At 37.5% G+C, this 22308-nt stretch overlaps 1 protein-coding gene across 1 annotated transcript; it reads right to left on the reverse strand.

Annotated features, from left to right (window-relative positions):
• Nucleotides 1-225: 225 nt before the first annotated feature.
• Nucleotides 226-11121, reverse strand: LOC145574596 (light-inducible protein CPRF2-like). The gene is made up of 6 exons (XM_081632426.1): nt 10448-11121; nt 8878-8974; nt 5063-5237; nt 1141-1216; nt 927-1052; nt 226-821 (listed from the first exon to the last, which is right to left on the reverse strand). The coding sequence occupies exons 1-6, from the start codon at nt 10883-10885 to the stop codon at nt 420-422; spliced, it is 1314 nt and encodes a 437-aa protein (XP_081488552.1). The 5' UTR covers nt 10886-11121; the 3' UTR covers nt 226-419.
• Nucleotides 11122-22308: the final 11187 nt, after the last annotated feature.

The raw sequence follows: 22308 nt of genomic DNA on the forward strand, positions 1-22308 counted from the left end.
ATAAACTTCAAACTTTTTGTTTTTGTTTTTCTATTTTTCTGGGTAGATGAAATGGACCAGATTCGTCACGGATCAACTAATATGCTCATATTAGCAAGCTAGGCCCTCAAGGGTGTTGCAGGGAGGGGGGAGAGATTAGCAGAAACACTTATCCCTTTACTGTAGTTGGGAGGTTTTAAGGCCATCACAAGGTAGATCCTACCAGCTACAAGAAGCTATCAGTAATGCTAATCCATATATGAAATAGATTAGACGGCAAGACAATACCGTAACTCATGCTATTTGGCAATTCAAAGGCAATACAATGCCTTATGGTCCAATATGCAATGACAGGAAAAAATTAACAATACTTTACATGACAATGGCAGATCAATAATGAATCTGAAGAATCTGCAGGACAATTGCTATTGGTTGCATGATTATTGCTCAGGACCACCATGTGGGCTACCTTGATCCATTCCCCCACGAATCCGTTTCTGGAGGTGCTCTAAGCTGGCAACTCTTTGCATGGAAGAAGTTCTTGCAATCTTGCTGCCACCCAATACTTGCGTTGCAGCATTTTGCAGCACATCATCAATAGAAGGAATGTCAGTGACACCATTGTCAGCTCTTGGATGAGATGCAGGATGAGGATTATCAACGGGCTGATAATAATGTGTTTGTTTAGGGTCATCTTGCACCGGCACAGCAGCATCAGCTGAGTCAGAAGGGCAAGGGCTCCCACCAAAGGGTCCCATTCCCATAGCAGTGATTTCGGACATAGCCTGCAGCAAGGGATTCATCCCTGTAACTCTTTTCACAGTCTCCTCTGCCATTTTTACCTGAAGAACAAACTTTTCCATTAACTAGGGGAAGCAGATTAAACAACTTTTAGTTCCTGGTTTTCAAAAAAAATTTTAATACGTGCTACTCAAGTCAAGGAATACCTTTGCCCTTAAAGTTTCCACATCAGCTTTTAAAACTCTATTGTCCACAGCAGCATCATTGAATTTTTGGCTTATGTCAGTAAGACGCTTCAATAATGAAGAATTTTCACCTCTCAGCTGAGAAACCTATTGTGAACGGAGGAATTATTGAAGATGATGAGTAAAATAGATAATTGTACAGATCAATATCAATACAAAAGTAGACCCAAAATACCTGTGTCTCAAGTTCAGTCAGATGTGCCTGCTTTCTCCTCCTTGAGCGTCTAGCTGACTCTCTATTCGAAAGCATTCTGATATACAGAACAGTCACATGTAAACATGAATGGAGAGAGAGTTGATACTTAACATAAAGACATTAAATGAACAAAAAAAATAAGAAGAAGCATGAACCAAATAGCAACTCAAAGAGCCAGACAAATTAGTGCAGGAAATACACAGTGGGATCCATACTTGGAGGTGTTCTTGTTTGAACACATTGAGAAGACCAAAAACACAAAAATTGAAAAATAGATACGTTGAGAAGACCAAATCACAAAAATTGAAAAATAGATATAAAATTTTTATTAGGTATTGTTCTACAGCATTTCATCACCTAGAAACATTATGGCCAAATTAGGACATTTTCATTAGATACTTCAAGTTATAAGGGGGAAGTTTAGTTGATTCAAATTCAACAATTCATCACCACCCTATGCATCCACCTCCATCCACAACTGCAACAACCATAACTCATTCCTTATCCAGCCACCGTCACCAAAGCCAATAATCCTGCCCACCTCCCTCAAAGATCAAGCACACTGCACACCCCCATGCATCCATCTCCAGCCACAACCACTAATCATCGTAACTCATTTCTTGTCCATCCACCATCATCATAGTCCCTAATCCCGCCCAACAGGGGTAAGCATATACTAAGGAAACCCAAAATTGGAGCAAAAAAATTAAATAATAATTTGAGACCATATCATAAGAGAATAGACTTATTTTTTAAACAAGTTGGCAATAATTTATTAGAAGTCTAAAAAATGATCCAAAAGCCTGTAGCGGATCCAGTTGCGGTTGCATTTTGAGGAACCAAGTCCAGTTTCTACCACCCACCACCCTCACAAATCAAGCCCACCTACCACTTGCTCTCACTACTTCCACCACCAAAAGAACCCACAAGGCCACAACCAAGCACATCCCATCACTATTTCAAACGATCCCCACACAACTCACCACCTACCACCATAATTTGTTCCTTGTCCAGCCATTGCCACCATCACCATACTCCTCAACCAATCCCGCCCACCATCCTCATAAATCGAGCCCACCCAACACCGTCATACAACTACCAATTCCACCACCAAAAACACCCAAAACCAAGAACACCCCTGTGACCCACCACCATCTTGGTCACCATTCTACACCCCCACATAGAGAGAGAGAGAGAGAGAGAGAGAGAGAGAGAGAGAAGATCAACACCACTCATTTTTCATTTAAAATTGAAAACTAATGCAAATCAAACAAAAAGGACATGGGAATTATTAGATCTGCAATAATTTGTTATTTGCAAAATTTAATTTTAAAAAAAAAAAATTCTTTGAATAGAATAAACCTCTTCATCCTCATCTTAAAGGTTTGCACGTCACCGGGGTAGTATAAATGAGTTGTCGCTTGTCGGCAGTCGGTGAATTTTGAGTGTTTTGGAGGGGAGAGAGTGACTAATGATAAATGGTGGAGGTGATTGTCACAGAAAAATTTTAGATTGTAATTAGATGTAAAATGTTTGTTGGAGATTCAAATATAAAAGAAAGTGAGTCGGCAAGGTGAGATTAATTGAGGAATTAAGGTGAGTTAACGGGGCTTGAATTTAGATTGACTAGCTTATTATAAGGCAATAAAGTCATTTATGGGGGTGTAACGTTCCCCATTAGGAGATGGAACGACGTATGACAATTTAAAAACAGCCCAAAAAGGAACTATTTAATATAGTCTCACTTGACTTTGCTATAAAAAGTGGTGTCTATGAATTAGATGTGTTAGTTAAAGTAAGCAAACAATTTGCTCTTCAGCAAATTTGGCTCCCTATAAGAAGAAATAGTAATTTTATAACATGTTGCTAATTGCAATCACAAATAAATTACTTTCTCATTATAACGTGCCAATAAGTTTCATGTGAAGTCTGACTTAGCAACACATCAACCAGATGACATCACAAGGAGCTTATGAAAGTGTTTTATATAACAACTGACATCACAAAATTACTTTCTCGATATAGCTGGCATAAGCATCACGTGAAGTCTTACATAGCAACACATCATTCAAATGAAATCATGAGGAGCTCATGGAAGCATTGCACTGAAATAAATGATATCATGCAAATTCAATTGCAATGAAGCCTTTAGATGACATGCTGAATTATGATAGAAAATTCATAATCAATCTAAAAGTATGCAAGAGAAGCCTATCCATGTAAACATTGAGTTGATAGAAGAGTGAATTATGAAGTCTGCAACATCAAGAAAAGACTAAATGAAGGTTGGAGACAAACACCTCAGCAGGATTCATACCAGATATCTTATTATAATTTATATATTAGTAATCTATCAGATTATCTGAAGTATACAAGATCACTTTAGTTTCTTTATACTTTAATTAAGTATAAAGATAGGGACTAAGTTTTTAGATTTTTCACCTTTTGGGACCTCAATGTTTTTTTTTCACCTTTTGGGACCTAAAGTTAACATTCCGGCCAACTAACTACACTTCAACCCACCGGAGTAAAAACATAGGTCCTTCCCATTAATTACTTGCCAAATTCCCAAAAAACATAGGTCCTTAGTCCTTAAAAATCTGAAATGGATAATAATAAATGAAGGGACTAAAATTTTAACTAAGGGATTATGTTTTTTATGAGGCATGATACTCTCTACTCGTGACATGCTTAATTCTTTATTTATATCATTCGGCCTGCGTGTAGATTTCGTATACTTTTACCTACTAATTACTTACTTTCTATGTGTGACTTCAACAAATATAATTTGAGACCTCGCTTAACTTGATATCTAATATATACATATCAAATACGGATTAGCATAAGCATAACCTATTATCAATAATCACCGGCTCTATAGATGGTGACCGATAGTCATGATATGTGACTAGTTAATTACCTATTTAAAAAATGATAACCTGATGTATAAGCTGAAGTTTTCTTTTCTATCATTACCAAGTTAAAAAGGGTTGCTCCCTCAAAAAAAAAAAAAAAAATTTATCATCTTTTAATACGAAGCATAAGTTGAAATAAGTTTTATTTATTTATTTTTACGTATAATTACAAGTATATAAATTGAACTATACTTCATTTTTTTTGACGGGGAATTTACTGTTTTAACAATATATTTACAAGTTTATTTTGGTTTATTATTGTGGGTTTAGTTAGCGTGCTTGCAATTGTTTATCGTTGATAATGTTTCTAATTATTGTATATAATGAGGTAATGACAGTTGTGATGTACACCATCGACCCATACTAAGCGACTACCTATCTAATTGTTAATATGTTATTGTACATGCACTACAATCATGAACAACATCAAATTTTAGAAGAGAAAAAAAATCTTTTAATAATCAGTGTTGAAGGTAAAGGAGAGAAAATAGAAAAAGTAATAGCTTATTCTAAAATGAAATTAGAAAAACATTAGCCTTGTAATTAACCACATGTGAAAGAGAGTAATAAATGAAGGGACTAAGTTTTTAACTAAGGGACTATGGTTTTTTACTCACCTTTAGTTACTTTTGGCCGGAAATTGGACTATAGGTCCCAAACGGTGAAAAAAAAAACTGAGGTCCCAAAAGGTGAAAAAATCAAAAACTTGGACCCCAATGTAATACTTAACTCCATCGCCTAGCATTTTTCTAAGTTAGGCTTTCTTAGTTCCAGTTAATTTAGAAAGCAACATATTTTCCACAAAAGATTTGTTAATTAGTGATCAAATGTAATGTTGTATACAATCCAAATAGAGTACTGGTCACACCAGCAAGAACTAACTAATAATAGGAGTGTCAGAAAAGAAAAGGTTGCCACTTTCCCCATCACCGAGCAATGGGATGGCAGAAAAATAATTTAAAGAGTATGCTCCAAAAAGTACCTACCTCCGAACACGCTTTACATCAGCAGGATCCATATTGTCAGTTTCACCTTCTAAATCGTCATCATCTGACTGATCAGAATCATAGCTGGTGGTTTGGTTGGCCTGCACAACAGGTTTCTTGGGCAAGGCGGGAGGGGAGAGAATTCCAATAGGCTTTGAATCCTTATCTAGCGACCCTGTGAGGTAGTTATGTGAATAGTCAAAATCAGTAACATAATTTTGGATCTCATCAAACAAACAAGTGTGTGTGTTAGTGTGTGGGTGTTGGGAGCATTGGCCAATCCAAAAATAATTATTTAGTAGGATCTCATAAGTTTTGAGTCTTGCCTAATCTACAACATAAATGATATACTGGGTAAATCTACCATATTAAGTTTTGATAACTAGGTTAATACAACATGTTAATGAGCTTATGTTACTAGCATTGTGACTTATTATATTTAATTTTTAACATGAATATTAATTTTTTGGAATATTATAGATATAAGTTATATATTATAAGTGGCTATAAAAGGTTGTACAATGTAATTTTACGCAAAGGTTTATCAATTGACATTAAGTTAGCTTTGTGCCTTTGCGCTTACTTATTTTGGAAGTACTATCAAATTTTAAGATTGTACTTTAACCATTTTCACGTTGTTTGTGCACTTCATAAACACTTCAAACTCACGGCTAGGGGATCTATCCTACATATTTTACGGAGGTTTCTTATTCTATGTTATGTAAGATTAAAAACCTAGTAACCACCCAAAGGACCAAGTACGTTGGTTTTAAATTTTACTGACAATAATATTCGTGTGTTGCTTCTTTCATTGGTACTTTGTGCTATAGATCCAAACTGTAACTGTTGGAATTTATCTTGGGCAATTGTTGTTACTGATCACTTTAAATCAGTGGGACTCTTAAGTGTTAAACTGACGCCATCCAAATTAAACTTTTGAGTGAAGTTGAACTTGCTATTATATAGGATTGCTTATTTGACTACTAAAACTCAGTCATTTGAGTTAAAGTTGACAATGTAAGATTTTGCCATCGAATCTTTTTATTGTCCAACCATAAAAAGGAAATGATAGATTTGAGATCCTTGATATTGATGATTACTTTACCCCATATTTTACATTTTTCATACTTGAAGATTATAGTAGAGATGCTTGTGTTCTCATTGTTCACAAAATCTCCTAAAGATTAGAGAAATAATTTAAAGATCTGTTGGATGACTTAAGATAAAATTTAAAGTTCAGTTGGGAACTTAAGCAAGCTTTTTTTTTTTTTTTTTTTTGGTCAAAATCCAATAAAGATGACTGTTTTTAACTTTTTATACCCATGAACCTAAGAATGGCTATTTGATACACAAAGTTCAACAAGAAGACATTAACAGTGAATCTATGTTTACTTTGGAAATCATATCAACGGGGAAAAAAATTGAAATCTATGGAAGAACCCTCCCCGGGGGGGGGGGGGGGGGGGACTTATTTTTATCCCAAACCAAAATCCGACGTGGTACAAGAGCATGATTGTCTATGATGAAGATCGAATACCCAATATTGATGGAAATTGTTGCTTTCCTAAAAATTAAACGAGAAATCATTTTTGAACAATCTACATATTTTGAAAATGTAAAGATGAGATCTTTGATAGACCTTGAGACATAGAGATGGTAAGATGGAAAGAATATCCTTTGTGAAAGATTCTATTACTCTTTTTGAGCCACAACGATATTATTTAACTAATTCATAGTTTTGGATTGGAGAAGAGATGGTAAGATGGAAAGAATATCCTTTGTGAAAGATTCTATTACTCTTTTTGAGCCACAACGATATTATTTAACTAATTCATAGTTTTGGATTGGAGAAGAGTAATAATGATATTATTTTTTACTCTTTTAATGATTCTATGGATGTTGTCAACTATTTGAAAGTCAATGAAATTTGCTAGAACTTTGTGGCAGTCTTAGTCATCTAATATGGACGAAGGGAGAACAATCTAGGCTATACTATATCTAAAGTTAAGAAGACTTTTTAAAAAAAAAAAAAAAAAAACAAATGAATATGAATAATGATTAATTCCTGTGCACTATTACAACTTAGTATCAATCATCTGTTTATTCTCATCCAACAATTATATCACCAACTTCCCTTAAAATATTCAACAATTATGTCAAGTTAACATCTTAATCTCACATTACAATGACCCACAAAGGCTAGAAATAGGTTGAAACATGGAAATTACAACCATGCTTACGTAAAAATTAGTTTGATACCGAAATTCAAGGAGACTAGATAGAGGCCCAAGTGACAGTAGTTCACTGGATTCTTCAAAGACTGAAATGGGATGGTATCAGAATAGGAAGCCGGTATTTTTCAATTAAGAATCCATCACTGGTCTACTGTTGGTAATAACTTTATCACTAAGGATTGAAACCTCATACTTGATTGTCTTTGGCCACTTATAAAATTCGTAGACTTCATAAGACGAAAATTTTCAAAAGATTGGTATCCTCACAATGAAACATAAGCTAAAATTACTATTCCTTAACTTGATTTTTTGAATTTAAAAAATGTAAGTGAGAAAAGGGTGAATAAAATTAGAGAGATGGAGCGAAAAGGAGGGTAGGCATAAGAAAAAAGCAAAAGTAAGAAATGTGATTGGAAAGGTATAAAAGATGTAAGATGGAAAAAGGAGCACCAAAATAGAATAAAAGTGCCTAAAAAGTCAAATAGGAGAGGTCCTTTACAAAATTTGTAAACCAAAACCAATATTTAACTCAACAAGTTGTTTTAAGTTTGAAAGACTTAGGGTCTGTTTATTTCATCTTATTTTAACTTATCTTATTTCAAAAAAAAATAAGATCGGATAAGTTCAGACAAAAAAAATTAAAAAAAAAAAAAATTAATATAATAAAATAAGTTTAGGGAAAAAAAAAAATAAGTTCACACAAAGTAAGTTCAAAAAATTTCAAATAAAAAAAATTAGTTCAGACAAAATAGAATAAAATAAGTACAGATAAAATAAAATAAGATATGAAAATATAAATAAAATAAGTTCAGATAAAATAATTTCGGTCAAAATTAGATTAAACAAACAGAGCCTTAATTTTTAAGGCGATAACAATCAACAATCACAAAAGTGGAGACTGAAACAGACGATGATCAAAGAAGGATGTGGCCATGGAGTTAGTAGGGTAGCTGAAGAGGGTTGGTGAGAGGAAGGACCGCTCATATTGTGGTGGGCTGCTAGTGGTACCCGTGAAATGGGAAGAGAAGGAGCAGTGTATAAAAAGGCATGCTCAGGCACTAGGCAAAATGCCATTTTTGCTCTAGCGAGGCGCATTCAAAGAGGCACACATAAGCAAATTTCTTTACTGTTTTATATTCTGCACTTGGTGCACCTAGGTGCTGCAGGACCTTCACTGACTCATTACGCCTTTTTATACATCGAGAAGGAGAAAATGGAACCTCATACTGTAACTAACCAAACAACTGTATCTGATTTTTGGGTATCAACTCTATTCCTTCCATTTCTTGAACAAAACCAAGGAGCCCCTTATTTCAGGTCCACATCAGAACTTAGAATAATATGGTGCAGAATTCAGAAAGAAATTGTATACTACAACATTAACATTCAACACTACCCAATGCTTTAAAGAAACGGCTTCCTGGGTATTGGTAAAATTCCACTAAAAAGTGTCAAATTTAGCAGACTGACATAACATAGAACTCCTTCAACACAAAATAAAAATGAAGATATTCTGTGATGCATAAATTAAGAAAGTAAGGTTGCCTACATTCCAAGTCTTAAGAATCTGTAGACACAAACCTTCACATGGTGGAATGGAAGCTGGTCGTGAATCAGCTGAACCCTGTTTTACATTTTCTGCTGAAACGGCTGAATTCTGATTCATTACAAAGGGTGCCTGTTAAAAATAGATGAGGAGCAATCAGATGATAAAGTTACAATAAATGACCAAGGTGGAAGATGCCTGCTTACTAACACAGTGAAGAAGAAAAAAACAATAGAACAACAAATAAAAGCTATTCCGGAATGTAGCACCAGTCCATAACCTTGTTATTTTAAAGTTCAGGGGCTTTTGAAGGGGTTCACATTTCCATAGTCATCTGATGAACAATTTGGAACTACATTTCTTTTCTCTCAGATTATGCTGGTTCAAAAAAGGGTGACATGTTCTAATTTATTAAAACAATACATATTCTATTCTCTTCTAACTCTCCTAAATCTCAATGACATTTAAAAGAGATAAAGAAAATGGTAATGCAACCACCTCAGACATGGTAATAAGGTGAGAGCCCTTCAACAGAGACATATATGCTAGCAAATAAAGTCTGATAGATCTTTCATGTGAAGCTTCTAAAGAGTCATGGACACTTAATTACGATTAGAAGTCGTTGCAAGTATAATGGTCAACGAAATATTCCAGTTACCAAAAAATTTCGTCTACTATGGCCTGGAACTCTGGCAGGTTCAAAATTATGCAAAGAGGCTATATTCATGGGCCTCATGGCACATAGAAGCTGCAATATAATATGAAGAAAGCAAGCACTTGAAAGTCATAGTCAAGATGCCTCATTTGCATAGGTAAAGAGCATAAGCCCAAAAAAATACGCAAAGCAAATTTGCAATTATGAATATTTATCCAACTCAAACAAGCAAAACAATATAACACATCACAGTCACAGCTGATACCGCCGCATTAAAGCCAATTCCTTCATATACAATTTAAGTAATTACAAACCAGACTATGACAAAATTAGGTTACACTAGCCAGCTTAATCCTATATGATCAACTCATCTTCCAATTCATTTTTATTCAACCCATAATTTGCCATCCGCCAAAGAACAAACTAGTGGCAATAAAGCATTACAAAACGTTGATCAATTTTCACTAAAATGCTTTGAATTTGTGCCCAAAAATTCAAGAAATTGAACCCATTCACCAAATCAAATAACACACATTTTTTTTATATATAAGCCCCAAATCAATAATATAGATAAACAATCCATCAAATCAGAGAGCACTAAACCTCAAAAATAAGACCCAAAATCATGAAAAAGTGCTCAATCAACTCAAATAGCACTAACCCCCTTCAAAATCAAATCGATTGACATTGATGAAATGAAACCAAACAATCAAATCAAAAAAACACTCGAACCCAAAAAAAATAGAACTCTGAGCTCCTAAGCAATTCGTAGAGATTAAAAACGAAATCATCCAATCAAATTCAAAAAACCCAAAAGAAAAATCAAAGCTTTAACCAATTCCCAAATCAACAAAGAGCTGGAAATTCAAGAAGAACTACCCAATTCAAATTAATTCAAGGAAATTCAACAAGAAATCAACAATTCCCAAAAAATAATAATAAAAAATTACCCCAGTCAAAGCGACAGCAGCACAAGCCAAATTGAGTTTATTCTTAAGAACAGCATGATAATCATCAGAATCAATAGGAACAACACTCGATCCTTGACGATTCAACGACGTCGTTCCATTCCCCAACGATTGCGCACCCAAATTATTATATTTACTAGTAACATCGGCGTTTGTTGCGGCGGCGGCTGAGGTGGCGGCGGCACCAGAAGCAGCAGCAGAAATAGGGGGATCTTTGATCTCAACGGCGTCGTTTTCAGCCATTGATTTAGAAGAAGAAGAATCAGAAATAGGTGAAGTTTCTTGTAAGAATCTCTCGAAAGCCCACTCAGATGCGCTTCTGTTCATCTTTGATTCTCCGGCGGCGGGTGGCGGCGGTGGCGGCGGCGGCGGTGACCAGAATTGGTCGGAAATGTCTCCTACTGAGAAGACTCTGTCCATTTTTTTTATTAATTATTTATTTATTTATTTATTTTGGTTATTTTGGAGGAAAAGAGGGAAGAAATTGATTTTATTTAAATGGGTTTCTTTAATTTTTGTGTAAAGATTTGATTTTTATATGTGGATTGGTATTATCTGGATTGTGATGATGATGAGGGTATGATTTTTTTGGGTGTTTTTGATTTGATAAAGTTTGAGTTGTTCTTGTGAAAGAGGGTGGGTTGTTGGTATATTTGGGAAAGCCAATGGGAGAATCGTCCAAGAATAAATCTCTTTTTATAACTATATGACTATAATAAAATTTTATTTGTTTAAAAAAAAAAAATAAATAAATAAATAAATTTAAAATGTATATTTATGTGTGTATGTACAATTACTACAAGTTGCTACGGAGTACTTGCTTTGAGTGTCCTTTAGAACTTTTTTAAAATTCGGGTGGAATTAGGTTGGCCTTCAAAAATATGTCATAGATGTCGGGGGGGGGGGGGGTAAATATTGTTCGTTAAGAGCATGCACAATTATTGACCATTGGGGTTGGTTATTGGGAGAGAGAAACTGAAAAAATAATAAAAAAAAATGAAGAGAGAGAAAAACTTGGGGAAATTTTGCAATAATTAGGTTAAACCTATAATCGGTTATTTGCTTGTGGTTATGCAATAAAATATTGTAAGTTGATGGGTTTTTATGTCTACCCATGATGACGTGGCACAAGAAGATGGTGACACTCATGTATTTAATTAATGACTAAGATTTATTCTAATTTTATAACCGTTGTAATTTTTGTAACGACCATAATTTTTAAAATATAATTCTAAAAAAAAAAAAAATACCAACGACTCTATTTTCTTTTTTGCTCTATAAAATGAGCCCAATATTGAGGTATTTTCAAACCATTTTTATAAAAGTGAATATTACTCTCTTGTAAATCAAATTGTGTAGAGATGAAAATTTCAAAATTCAATAGGAATAGGAAAAAAAACCTACAAAATCTCAGAACTCATCACAACCCCCAAAATAATCCAAACCTACATAAGTCATTTAATTTAATTAATGTATGCTAATAATAATTATTAGTTTTGATTAATTATTACCAAGTGCATTAGTTATATATGATAGGATTTAAGAGAGAGATTGTGTGGTGGGGTTGGGTAAAAGTAGGAGAGATAAAATGTATAACCAAAAAGTTATGGTTAACTATTGGAATACATTGGTTATTAAATGGGTATAAGAGTGGTTATTGTTTGGGCCAGGTCTCAAGCCCAGTGATCTAAAATTACGAAAATACCCCTTCATGATCCAGCCCATCATTAATCATTGTAAAGTACAGATTTACCCTTAATCTGTCTAACTAAGTACTACTTCTCCCACCTGAAAGTACAAGTATAAATAGCTCTCCAATCATTAATGATGGGAACTTTTTCCTAATTCTCTCTCCTTTTCTCTCTACTTTCTCTCTTTAAAGTACTCTATTTCTCTACTTTCTCTCTCTAGAAAGTACATTCGCTGACTTAAGCATCGGAAAGGCTTTCCTAGGTCACCCCCCGGGGCAGTTAACCTTCTCTCTTTTGCAGGCCGAGCTCTCAAACATCAAGGCGGAGCCCCCGGATATACTCTTGCTAGGCCGAGCCGAAAGACACTTGGACATTCATTGGACTTAGTCTCTAGGACATCTTGATAGTATTACCCTAACCCCGAGGAGTATTCTCTTTCCAGAAACAGGTGGCGCTGTCTGTGGGGATAACAAACAAAAAGCTATGGTGAATACTAAGCGTCCCCGAACGTATCAAGATGCTACTAGAAAAGCTTCGATTCTCTCAGCTCGGCATAAGCATGAAGTCGAGGAAATTGTACCCTAAGCTCTCGGCACTTGGTCTAACTCGCTAAATCAATCCATCTCTCAGCTATGCTTCACAAGCAAGGTGCATGGCATGCCTAGCCGAGGGCTATGTTTCTATCAACCCCTCGACATGCCTAGAGGGCTATGCAGCTATCAACACCTCGGCATGCCTAGCCGAGGGCTATGCATCTATCAACCCTTCCCTGGCTTGTATCTATCAACCCTTCGACATGCCTAGCGAGGGTCATGCTTCTATCATCTCCTCGGGGCTATGCATCTATCAACCCCTCAGCATGCCTAGCCGGGGGCTATGCTTCTATCAACCGCCTCAGCATGCCTAGCCGAGGATTATGCCTCTATCATCTCCTCGGCAAGCCTAGCCGAGGGATATGCTTCTATCAACCGCCTCGACATGCCTAGCCGAGAGTTATGCCTTTATCATCTCCTCGGCAAGCCTAGCCGAGGGATATGCTTCTATCAACCGCCTCGGCATGTTTGGCCGAGGGCTATGCTTTTATCATCTACTCGGCATGCCTAGCCGAAGGCTATGCTTCTATCAACCGCATCGGCATGCCTAGTCGAGGGCTATGCTTCTATCTTCTCCTCGGCATGCCTAGCTGAAGGCTATGCTTTTATCATCTTGGCAAGCTTTTATCATATCCTCATCATTCCTAGCCGAGGGATATGCATCTATTAACCCCTCATCATGTCTAGCCGAGGGCTATGAATCTGTCAACCCCTCGCCATGCCTAGTCGAGGGATATGCTTCTATCAAGCCCTCGGAATGCCTAGCCAAGGGGCTATGCTTCTACCAATCCCTTAGCATGTCTAGCTGAGGGTAATGCTAAGGTACTAGCACCCCTCTTGAAGATGAACCTTACAAGATCAAGGAGGTCACTCATTCAAGGGTCTTTCGCTCACAAGTTTCAAATGGCAAGGTGTAGACACCCAAATGTGTACACGGCTACCCTTGTCAGGGGAGAAGGTCCCCGACAAAAAGATCAGAGCAAAGATGCGTACCTGCTGCTCAAGGGTAGTCGCACCGTCCTGAAAGGCCTCCATCAACATGGTCCGGCGAATACACTGAGCGCTGATCCGTGTCGGTTGAGCCTCGGCACGAGCCCGAATGGCTATGGGGCCGATCAACTCCTCTACCTCCGGAGAGTAAACAGTGATGTCGCTACTGATAGGCACCGCGGTCGCCCGGAACTCTAAACCAATAATAAGGGAAAAGTCGAGAGGAGTGATAGTCATCTCGCCCCACGGAAAATGAAAAGTGTTAGTGGTGTCCCAAAAGAACTCCACTAGAGCTTGAACCAAACAACGGCCTGACGAGAAAGAGTGCACGGCCCACGTAGTCAGCAGAAGGGGAGTCAGACCGCAAGACTCCCAAATCTCGCGCAACTCGATGATGTCGTGAAAATATAGGTCGTATATCTGACCGATAGATACGTTGCCTGAGCCGTGGCAACGAATACGGTCGCCTGTCATCCCGAGCCGCACATGCTCTGAGATGTGAAAGTGAGGAGCAAAGTAGAGAGTGCGCTCGTCCCACTCAGGGAACTCCCCTAAGCTGGTAGAAGCTCCCTCGTTTGTGTCAACAGGCTCGTCCTCCCGATGAGCGTCACGGGAGCGAGAACCAGAGTCGCGATGTCTAGCCATGCTACATTATGCAAAATAATAATAAATAAAAGGTTCTATGGTATCTAAGGTTCGCCTAGCCGCATGATACTATGTTCGCAAAAAAGAAAAAAAAAACAGAGTACATAGTACTAAAACAGAGTATGATTTTGATCCGAGCAGAAATAGCATTTTCAAGTAATTAAACAATTTCTTACAATACTATGGCAAAAATTGTGACAAATTGAGCATGGATAGCTGGAAAGAGCTCAAGAATGAGCAACATTGTTCTCACGAACTCAAAGGAGTCAACAATGGAAAAGTGTTCGTTTCTTCACCAAATTGAGTCAAACAAATCTCAAAACACTCTCAAGGTAATATACAAGTATAAGTAAATAGATTCATGACATAAAATTCAATAAATAAAGCAAATTGGGCGAAATTGGGGTTCGAATTTTCGAAAACCCGCGAGCAAACATACACAAAATTGAGAAAAACCGAGGTGAGTTTAGAGGAAACTTACATGGATAAGGAAACTAGAGATCGAAAGCTTCGATTTGCAAGAAACTTGAGCGAATTCGGTTGAAAAACGAACAAGAACGAGCAAGATGAAGTTTTTGCGAAAACTCGAGCAAAATGAACAGCAGCGGCGAAATGAAGGAGAAGGGATTTAAATCTAGAAAACCCGACTCTGTCGCCAAACGACAGAAATCACGCACAACGTGATTCTTGTCGCATCGCGACAGTAGGTTTCTGCGCGCGCTAGCTCAGCGACACAACAGGTGGCCCCCATACTCGTTTATGCGGACCTAATGCAGCAGTTTGGATTCCTTGGTACGCCAGTTAGCCCATATAAGCAAATTGACATGATTTAGTAGTTGGCTCGATTACAATCGTAATAAGTGATCTGCCTGACAACGATCGTCTCACTTGGCTTAAAGCGCCTAAGTATTGGCTCATCACAAGCACCAAGGTAATGGTTCACAAAGCGAGTATAAGCACCGAGGTAATGGTTCACAAGCAAGCACAAGCGCCAAAGTACCGGCTCATTACAAAATGCGCTGAGGTACTGGCATAGCCAGGAATCACAACGAAGTAACAACAAATAGCAAAGCGAAGTATTAGCACTGAGGATCAACAAGCGGTTATCTTCGATAATCTTTTTAGGAAGATTATCACAATAAAGCTGAAGATAGCTATAAGAAGCGGTCTTCGACGATGTCCCAAGGTAGAAAGGAGATTGTCTATAGCGGCGAGGTATTGCCGTGGTGAGGTACTGCCACATCCCTGAAGATAGCTACAAGCAGCGGTCTTCGACGATGTCCTAAGGTATAGAGGAAATTGTCTATAGCGGCGAGGTACTGCCACATCCCTGAAGATAGCTACAAGCAGCGGTCTTCGACGATGTCCCAAGGTAGAGAGGAGATTATCTATAGCGGCGAAGCACTGCCGTGGTGAGGTACTGCCACAACCTTGAAGATGGCTACAAGCAGTCACCTTCGACGATGTTCCCGAGGTACTGTGGAGGATTGTCACAAACAATCGAGGATAACTACAAGCAGTGATCTTCGACGATGGTGTTCACGAGGCACTGTGGAGGTTGTCATAACAAAAACAACAACAAAATTGGTTACCCTAGAGACGTGTGCTCGACGGTGCAAGATACGCGTTTCTTAACTCTTTTATCTGTTTAACTAATGCTAGTTTGCAGGTATCGGCGTTATAAGAATGATTTAGGATCGCAGAATGTTCTAATTCATTCTCCGTCCCTATCGCTACTTTGACTTTTGTTTTCGAAACATACGTTTCTCCAAACTCAGTCAAAGTGGGGGCTTCTGTAGACACCCAAATGTGTCTCCCCAAAAGTAAACCCAGTGGTGAATACTTTTCACGTCATTTGATTATCGAATGAAGGAAAAAGTGTGAAAAGCCTTGTGATGTGTTAGTTTTTAATAAAAATCTTTCTTTCTATTTTTGAAAACTTCTCTATTTTATGAAAATAGCCAGTCCAATTTAGTTTGGTCCGTGATAAGGGTCTAATAATAGTGTAGTTGGTTCGGGCTCGTAAAGAGCTTTTCAACGATATATTATAAGCTCAATTCCGATGAATAATGAGGAAGTTATGGTTCAAATGCTAATTTGGGTTTGAAATGGTTTTATGGCCCAATGATCTAGTGGAGGGCCCATTAATTATTATTCCTAAAATCATTAGGATTAATTATAGTCTTCTAAGAATAGTCTAGAAGGTTATTTTGAGTTCTAATAGCATTAAGATTGATAATTAATATCTTTATAATAATGAATTTGGTTTGAAATAAAATAAGTGTTTTATTTTGATAAAATCTGATTTGAAATTGATTAAAACGGAGTTTTAATTGCTTAATTATATTAAGAAAAGGATTCCGTACAAAGCGCGTTTTATCTTTTAATTATCACAAAACGACAGAGCTTGTCGCCATGCGTGAGTCCTATCGCATGGCGACAGACTCCGTCATTCACGACAGGGAGCAGTTTTATTCCGATCCAAATTTTGATTTGTTTCTATCAATTCCGGACTATTTTCTTATAAATATGGGTCGTATTTCCCCGTTTTTATGGATTCACATTCATTCACAATCATCAACAATCATCTAGTTCTATTCTTTCTCTCTCTTAAAGCAATAGCTTATTTCTTTCTCCCTCTTTCTAAACCTTCCCTTTTTACAAAATTCCGCATTCACAAGTTCTAGACACACCTAGCCAAGTTCGAAGTTGCCTTCGCCCTCGACGTGAAAGGTTGATAATTTCTGAGGGTTTGGTCACAAATCTCTATTTCAATTGTTTAATTAATTGTTTGATTTAATATCTTCCTTGAAGTTAATAACGCGTGTATTTTGTTATTAGAAAGAGATACGAGACATCCAAGTAAGTTGCTTTAATTATTCTTTTGATATAGAAATCATGCTTTAATTATTTTAATTCCTAGTATCATGTTAAGATGTCTTTATGATTCCTAGTATCATGTTTAGGGTATTAACTAATAATTCTAATATCATGTATGTTTCTAGTATGATGTTTAGGTTGCTTCCTACTCTTTCTTATATCATGTAAGTATCATGTTAGGGATAAAGCTTTGATCTTTAACGTTTAGTGACATGTTAGGATTTGTTATTAATCTTGTTAGTTTCATGTCTAGGATCTTGCTATTATTATTCTTTCATGAGATTGAGAATATTATTATGATGATGATTGTTGTTGTCATGTTGCTTGATATATATATATATATATATATATATATATTATTGTTATTGCTTGATCACGCCCTCTCTTGCAGGATTAAAGGGAATTTGTACTTGTAATCACGCTAAATAAGATAATTAATAATCTTGTTCAGGTTAATATGATTATAATTCAAGTGATCGCCAATAATAGTTTTGTTTGTGCATTAATATTCAACCAATATAGATTAAACGGGTTTAGGATTAATCTATTGATTGTATGCTAGTCAGAAAGTGCACATGAATATGAGAAGAATAAAGTAGAGGCCTATTATTAGGGCAGGTTCAATCTCTTTTAGGTTGGATTTGTACCTTCATCCCCGAATATCTAGTCATGGTTCCGGACCACTATGGAGTTAGCGATGTCATGGATCGTGAAGGGGTGTAACCTTCACCCTGTGAACGGTTTACAAGTTCCTAAAACTTGTTGGCGGCTCTTTTGCTCTAGCTTCCTTCCCTTTTGGACGCCACCATGCTTAAGTGTATGATCACAGTGGGGCTCAAGTGTGGGATTCTTGAAATATTCCCTACAGCTTTTTGGCGACTCCATTGGGGAGGATTTCTATTTTAATTCCTAAAATTTATTTTGGCAATAATTTAGAATGAGTGGATGAGACTCGAAAAGTTCTAAGTATTCATGTGCGTAATTTTGATTGACATTATTAACATATGCATAAAAAAGGTCCGCATTGGAAAGACCATCCGTAATGCGTAAAAAACATAGGATTTTTTACACGTAGGAAATTTGGGAAATATCTTTCACAACTAGGATTGAAAAAACGCTACGAAAAATCGGAAAATTCAAAGAACAGAAAGTTGCTGAGGCATGTAGGAACCGGCGCTGAGAAAACAGAGCCAGCGCCATGCGATGGATCTGTCGCTGCGCGACAACAATGTCGTTTGGTGACAGAGCTATCTTTTGGCGCCGGGTCCTGTTGTCTCGCGCCATGTTCTTCCAATACCGAGCCAGAAATCTACCTTCTTTGTTTCGACCGATTCTAGTACCATTCACTCGGTTCTAGTTCCTGATTGAGTTTTTCTCACTTTTCTGAACCCATATGTGTTCTACATATGGCCATAACCCTCTGGGAATTCACGCTCCATCTACCCAATCGAACGCTCATGGCAACGAAGGGTACATCCGAGTTTGTTGAATTCACCAAACCGTGGAAGCGAGTTTAACTCGCGGGGTCCCATCCACTCACACCAACCCTTCCAAAGGTAAGGCTTCCGCGCGGTGCATCCGGACTCATAACCATGGACCCTCTTTGACTAACCCATATCCTGAACTTTAGAGAACTAGAGCCATGGTTAGGTTGCAAACTTATTGCATCATATTGTGATTACTTGACTACTTGTGCATTCTTACTTGTGCATAGCCTATGTGTGCTCACACTAACCGTTTGTTTGACTTGTGAATGAGTTTAAATAAACTAATTAATGACTAAAGGACTTTGCTTAATTAATTAATTAATTAATATGAGTAATTACTATGAGTCTAAATAAATTAATTAAACCGGACTTAATACGACTATAGGCCGTCCTTTTAGAGTAAAGCACTGGAAACAGACTTAGACGACTGCTCCAGTAATGGCGCAGGAGTTTGGACTGTGGCGCAACACGCTAGTGTTCAGCGCTATGTGATAACTCTGTCGCATGCGTTGGATCTTAGCGTGTGGCGACAATCCAGTTTCTTGCTCGAGTCCTCACGCTGAGTCTAATTAATTGATTTTCAGAATATTTATTTAGTTCTTAATTGAGTCTAAGCACATAGTCCCACGGTCTTACACAAGTGACAAAGCATACCAATTTCACTCACTATTAAGAGCATGCACTTTATATTTCACATTGACCATGTCTAGAGAGTCTTGTGTGCGCGTGTTTTCCGTCATTTTTTTTAGGGGGGTAAGTCGGATATTAATCCTCCAATTAAACCATACTTGTCGATCCTTAAACTTAATTCCCAAAAATATGTACCCTTTTTTTTTACTTTTCTTTAAAAAACCAATAACATCAAAGTCAATCTAGTCAAGTCATTAAAACAAATGGTTTAATTTACAGTACTTGGTCAAGAAGAGAAGGTCGGCTAATCAAAGACAACGCTTTTGTTCAAATCTCCCTTTTTGATAAACCGATTCGTCAAAAGAGAAAGGCTAAGAGGATAATGGCAAATCAAGAAGAAGTTAATCAACTTAGGCAAGACTTGGATAATGTGACTGAAAATGATGAAGACTATGGCTCTTCAAGTCAATGACCCTGCGAGACAACTACAAATGCAACGAATGGAGGAAAGTTTGAACCAACTCTCCAATGACTACAAGTTCCAGGACATTAGCTCACAAGGGGTCTTGGTGGACAAGGAGCTTCTTCCGCAGAAGTTCAATGTCAATGACATCCCTAGGTTCAAACCTACTGACAATCCTTACTTCCACTTAAGAGCTTTTGAAACTATAATGAATATTAAGGGGATAGATAGGAAAGTTTTTCATTATTTGTTCTCTCTATCTCTTGAAACTGTTTGCCAACAATGGTTCTTTTCTCTTGACAAAGAAAAGATTCTACTTGGGATGGGATAGTGAATGCTTTCATTGATAGGTACAAGTGTAACATTCAAGTTGAGACTGATCATAGAGAGCTTGAAATTCTAAAGCAAAAAGAGAATGAAGGTTTCACTTCCTTCTTCAATAAGTAGAGGGAAACCTCTGCCAAAATGGTTGAGGTGCCTAGTGAGAAAGAATCTATAACGATGCTCATTAAGAACCTCCAGGAAAAATATTCTAAGAATCTCAAGTACTAAAGCAATTTGAGTACTTTCAAGGCCATTTACGACGTAGGAATCAACATTGAAGATGACCTTGCAAAAATAAAAGCTGCCAATAACTCCAACAGTGGCTGGAAAGGAAAGAAGAACGACAATCCTTCTTCTTCCAAAACCACCCACTCAAACAATGTTAGCACCTTTAATTTGAATGAAGTTCTTGCTATGAATAATCAAGGACAAAGGAAGCCATTTAGAAAGAACTATACTCCCATTGGCATGAGTTATGACATTGCATTTGATCGTCTTCATGCAAAAGGCCTTATAACTCCCATTGGACCATTTGGAGATCCACCGGTCAAAAGGAGGATGACTAGTTGGAACCCCAATGCACATTGCAAGTACCATCAAGGTAGGGGTCACCTTACTGAAAACTGTTGGAAGTTAAAGGAAGCTATTCAAGATCTGATTGATAGCAACAAGATTCCATTGCCTTCTGCAAGCAAGAAGCCAAGTATCAAAAACGCTCCACTTTCAGATTCCTTGGATATTTCCGATGAGGAAAATGATATTGACCCATCATCCCTCATCGAACCAATCAGAGAAACTCATGCCCTTGAAGAAGAGGAGGAAACCTTCTTTGACGCCATGAGTGATCTTCCCCCAACTCAACAAACTTGCCACAAAGGAGGAAGTGAGGGCCCTTAATCAACTGATGAAGGAAGTAATGTCCGTTTGTAGCGAAGCCCTTGATTACATAAAGACGACTCAAAATAAACACGACGTTCAAAAGGCGACACCTACAAAGGCTATCAAGAGAAAGCCATTTTCTCTACAAGTAGTTGAAACACCTAAAAGGAGTGACAAGTCCTACACTCCAATTGGGACCTCCTATGCTAACATGTTCCAAATGCTCTTCGAGAGTGGGAAGATCAAACCTCTCGAGCCAAGACCATTTCAATCATTGAAGAGGACAGACAAATTTTATTGTCCATACCATCAATCAGGAGGACATACCATAGAGCACTGTTTCAAATTCAAGGATCTAATTCAGAAATTAATCGACAATAAAAATTGGTCCAAATCCCACCAAAAAAGGATGTTAGCATCAACGGAGTACGGGAGAGTGATGATGAGGATGTTTACCTCAAAGATGTAGAGGAAACCCCACTTTCCACAATATACCCAGTAGGTGACATTTGGGATGAAGAAGATTCACCCATAGATGTCCTCACAAGATTAGGGAGAGTGCAACCTCCCATCACTACACAACCTATCCCTACCACTCAACAAATTCCTATACCGATTATAGAAGACAATGACGTTGTCAAACAACTAAAATGACTAAGGTCGAAATGAACATATGGAAGCTATTAGCCACATCTCGTGAACATAGAGTCGCGATAATGGATGCTTTGGCTAAAGTAGGGATAGATTCAAAAACCACTCCTGAGGGGTTGACTAATTTCTCACGAGTGATCTTCCAAGTCCCATCAATCTAATCACCTTTTCTGACAAAGACTTACCTCCAGAAGGTGATAAACACAATAAAGCCTTGAACCTCACAGTAGTCTACAAGAGAATGAATGTCCCAATGACTCTTGTAGATAATGGGTCAGTAATTAATGTCTGTCCACTACGAACTGCGAGGATGTTAGGGATAAGGGATGAAGATTTGTCTCCATCAACACAAGGAATAAGGGCTTATGACAACACTCGTCGCCAAGCTCTTGGGACCATTACCATGAACGTCACCGCGGGAGTTATAGAGCACGCTACAACTTTCCAGGTGGTTGACATCGAAGCCTCTTTCAACTTATTGTTGGGACGGCCTTGGATCCATGACCTTAAGCCCGTCCTATCATCACTTCATCAACAAGTAAAGGCCATAGTTGGAGGAATCCCTATCACAATTGATGCCTCCCAATTGAGAATCAAAGCAATTGCTAAA

Source organism: Chenopodium album, chromosome 13, assembly GCF_948465745.1.
Source record: "Chenopodium album chromosome 13, dcCheAlbu1.1, whole genome shotgun sequence".
NCBI lineage: Eukaryota > Viridiplantae > Streptophyta > Magnoliopsida > Caryophyllales > Amaranthaceae > Chenopodium > Chenopodium album.